The 2,941-nt window shown below is 44.0% G+C and overlaps 1 protein-coding gene across 1 annotated transcript; it reads left to right on the top strand.

Moving 5' to 3' along the window:
- The first annotated feature begins 332 nt into the window (after positions 1-332).
- On the top strand, positions 333-2,731 carry LOC144351877 (uncharacterized). The gene has a single exon (XM_078009127.2). The coding sequence runs from the start codon at positions 757-759 to the stop codon at positions 2,533-2,535; it is 1,779 nt and encodes a 592-aa protein (XP_077865253.2). The 5' UTR covers positions 333-756; the 3' UTR covers positions 2,536-2,731.
- The last annotated feature ends 210 nt before the right edge of the window (positions 2,732-2,941 follow it).

Raw genomic sequence — 2,941 nt, 5'->3', positions numbered from 1 at the left:
TTTTTTTTCAAATAAAGTATCACTGTTTCGTTATTAGCGCACATAGTACACGTGAAATATAAACATTACTAATGTACGAGTTTATTTATTATTGCGCAATTTATAGCTGTCAATAACGGAAAGTCGATTGTAGTGTTTTACGGAGTCATTATAAAATTGTACATGTACTATCTCGTCATCCACCATTTAATCATATCTTAAAAGGACTTCTACACAGGTATATACCGACGATATATGAGAGTATATTCACCGGTGTTTATTGGACAGTGGGACTCTCATTGCGGAGGGGACGAAACATAGGTATTCGCAATACGGTGATCACGAACGCAGCTTTTACGAGACGTCGGCAAGAATACAATACTCCAGCACATCGAAACACTTACACCAACGCTTAGTCTGACACTGTCCTCCAAGTTGAAGCATTCACAAATTTCAGGTGCCAAGAAACGTGTGGTTGACTCTCCCGCCTGGGAATGGTCGCTCCCAATCACTAATAACATCACCAACGACTCACGCTATTATAGTGGCTGCAGTGCGAAAGTAACAGTATATATAAGCAGCACTGGACAGGAATTGTACACTTCAGACCACGTTCAAACGTAACTGCCTTGAAGGAGTCAAGACTAATCTCAGTATCATGGTTTGTGTAGAGCCAACAACATGACAACCAGGGAGGATTTCGATATATTGAGCTGCTCGGCAGTTTCCGTTGCGTTTTAAACACAGCCTGGTGTTTGTTTATTTGATTCTGCCGCGATGTTTCTATATCAAGACCCGCGAATGAACAATCGGCAAACGGTCCGTGCAAGTAAATCCGCAGGAATACCGGAGTTTCTCGTCACAAATGCGGGACGGCGGGTCGGCGAGTCGGCGAAAGGAACGCCACTGCCACACTACCGAAATGACGACGAGGGCCTTGTCAGGGTGTCATCGTCAACGAACGCACGGCCGCTGGGAATTCTCCGTGACTCGGGGAGCAGCACACCTCGAGCGCGACCACGCGTCAATAGACCCAGGACGGCGGGTTTCGATTTTCTTCGGGACGGCGTCAGGACAACCACTCGCCAACGTTTAGCCGAATACGCGAGAAAGCACCATTTGGAAATCTGCGTCACTGGAATACAGAGTTTAACACCGAGAAAACAGGTACAAAAACAGAGAGACAACGAGTCTAGTAATTGCGTGTTTTTGTTAAACGCCGACCATGACAAGTATGCCAAAGGGATAATAGGGGACCGAGTTCTTGAAAGTGGGTGTGTATCATCGCGATTTTATTCACCAACAAATACGCATCAAGACACAAACTACCGAGCACGGCGGTGCCAGTCGAGTAGATCGCCTCGGTTTAGTGATCCTACACAGCAGTATTTGAAAAGAGCGACCAGTGCCGACCCCAGATGGAGACACTTGATCAAATCTCAGCGAATTAATGCCGCGTTAGTAGCAGAATCGTCAACTGACCTGGATGACCAATCGGTCGTATCGACGTCCACGAATAGTTCTTCGCACATAGAGCAGTGTACATATGATGACAGTGACCCGCCACAGCGTAAAATGACCAATTCAACAACTAAAACGTCGCCAACAAAGAGGACAAATGGGGCACTGACTGCTAATGTTTTGAGCAGAAAAAACAGCCCTGAGAGCTATTCTTATAAAGGACAGGCTTCTGAGTACGTTTCGCTCTCGACACAAAAACGACCTGCAAGTGCAGTGAGACATTCGCTGCATCCTTCGTCTTCAGTCGGGAGCCTGCCCAAATGGAGAGAACGTCCACAATCGGCACCACCCACCAATAACAACCTGAAAATGAAAAAACTATTTCGAATGGCTGATAATATTTTGGACGGAATGACACCTGTGGGATTCGAGTCTTTAACGATTGACTCGAGGCAAGGGAGTGGGACTGTTTGTTGTAGTAGTGCTAATAGCATGAACAGAAATCGGAACGGCGTGACCACGTCGACACATAGTATCACCACTCAGAGGCATCAAGTTGCCTTGTCAGGTAAATTGAGAAGCAGTGACCCCGGCAGAAAAGGTAGAGTGGTAAACAACGAAGAGGGCGATTTTGACGAGGATCAAATGTTAATCAACCTGGATTATTTACAAGATTCATGTCAGACTGTTGAAAATCACTCTTCTAACGACCCTATCGTGACTTACAATTACGCTAACCATCAGAACGGAATGAGAACTTATAACAAGCCGAGCCATATAAAGGAGGAAAGCGATTACGCCGACCGTCAACGCGATGATTCCAACAAGCAATCTGTTCACGCGGGATATGGCGCCAGTGACGATGAGAAAATACAGAACGGAGAATTATCAGAGTATTACAGTAATCATTGGCACAATAACAATGATGACGATGCTGATAATGATGGCGGTGATTCGACCCAGAATAGACACATAGTTTTGCCTCACTGTGTCAACTGTCCTTGCGCGAAAAATGAAGATGACCACGACCTAGTCAGTTGTCCTCCGCCGCCTAACAGCCCGGATCTTCCGTCCGAAGACAATCTAAGCGACTGACGTTGGAGACCTTCATGAAATGCCAGTATACAAATTAAATAAACCCCCTAATGCGTTAATTTCCCGTTCAATACGAACTGCAAGATATTGCTGCCATTCACTTGGACTCGACGTTAAATTGTTGCAATCACGTTCACTATCTGTATTCATCTATGTCGAAATGTAAAACTAAATAAATTATAATCTTTTGCACAAACTATGTTTAAATTGTAAATTTGAATTTCAGGGTACTATAAATTTCATGATATATTCCAAAAAATCTCGAGGGATATAAACGTAGAATAAGATTAAAATGGTGATTTATACGAATGCTATAATAAACATATATACCGGATTGATGTCAAGGGTTTAGCCATCTAATTCCAATTTAATGGATTTGGGTTATTTATTCATCGCTGGAGTCAAT

Source organism: Saccoglossus kowalevskii, chromosome 8 (assembly GCF_978046115.1).
Source record: "Saccoglossus kowalevskii chromosome 8, keSacKowa6.1, whole genome shotgun sequence".
Lineage (NCBI taxonomy): Eukaryota > Metazoa > Hemichordata > Enteropneusta > Harrimaniidae > Saccoglossus > Saccoglossus kowalevskii.
This window is presented reverse-complemented; position numbering and strand designations above follow the sequence as displayed.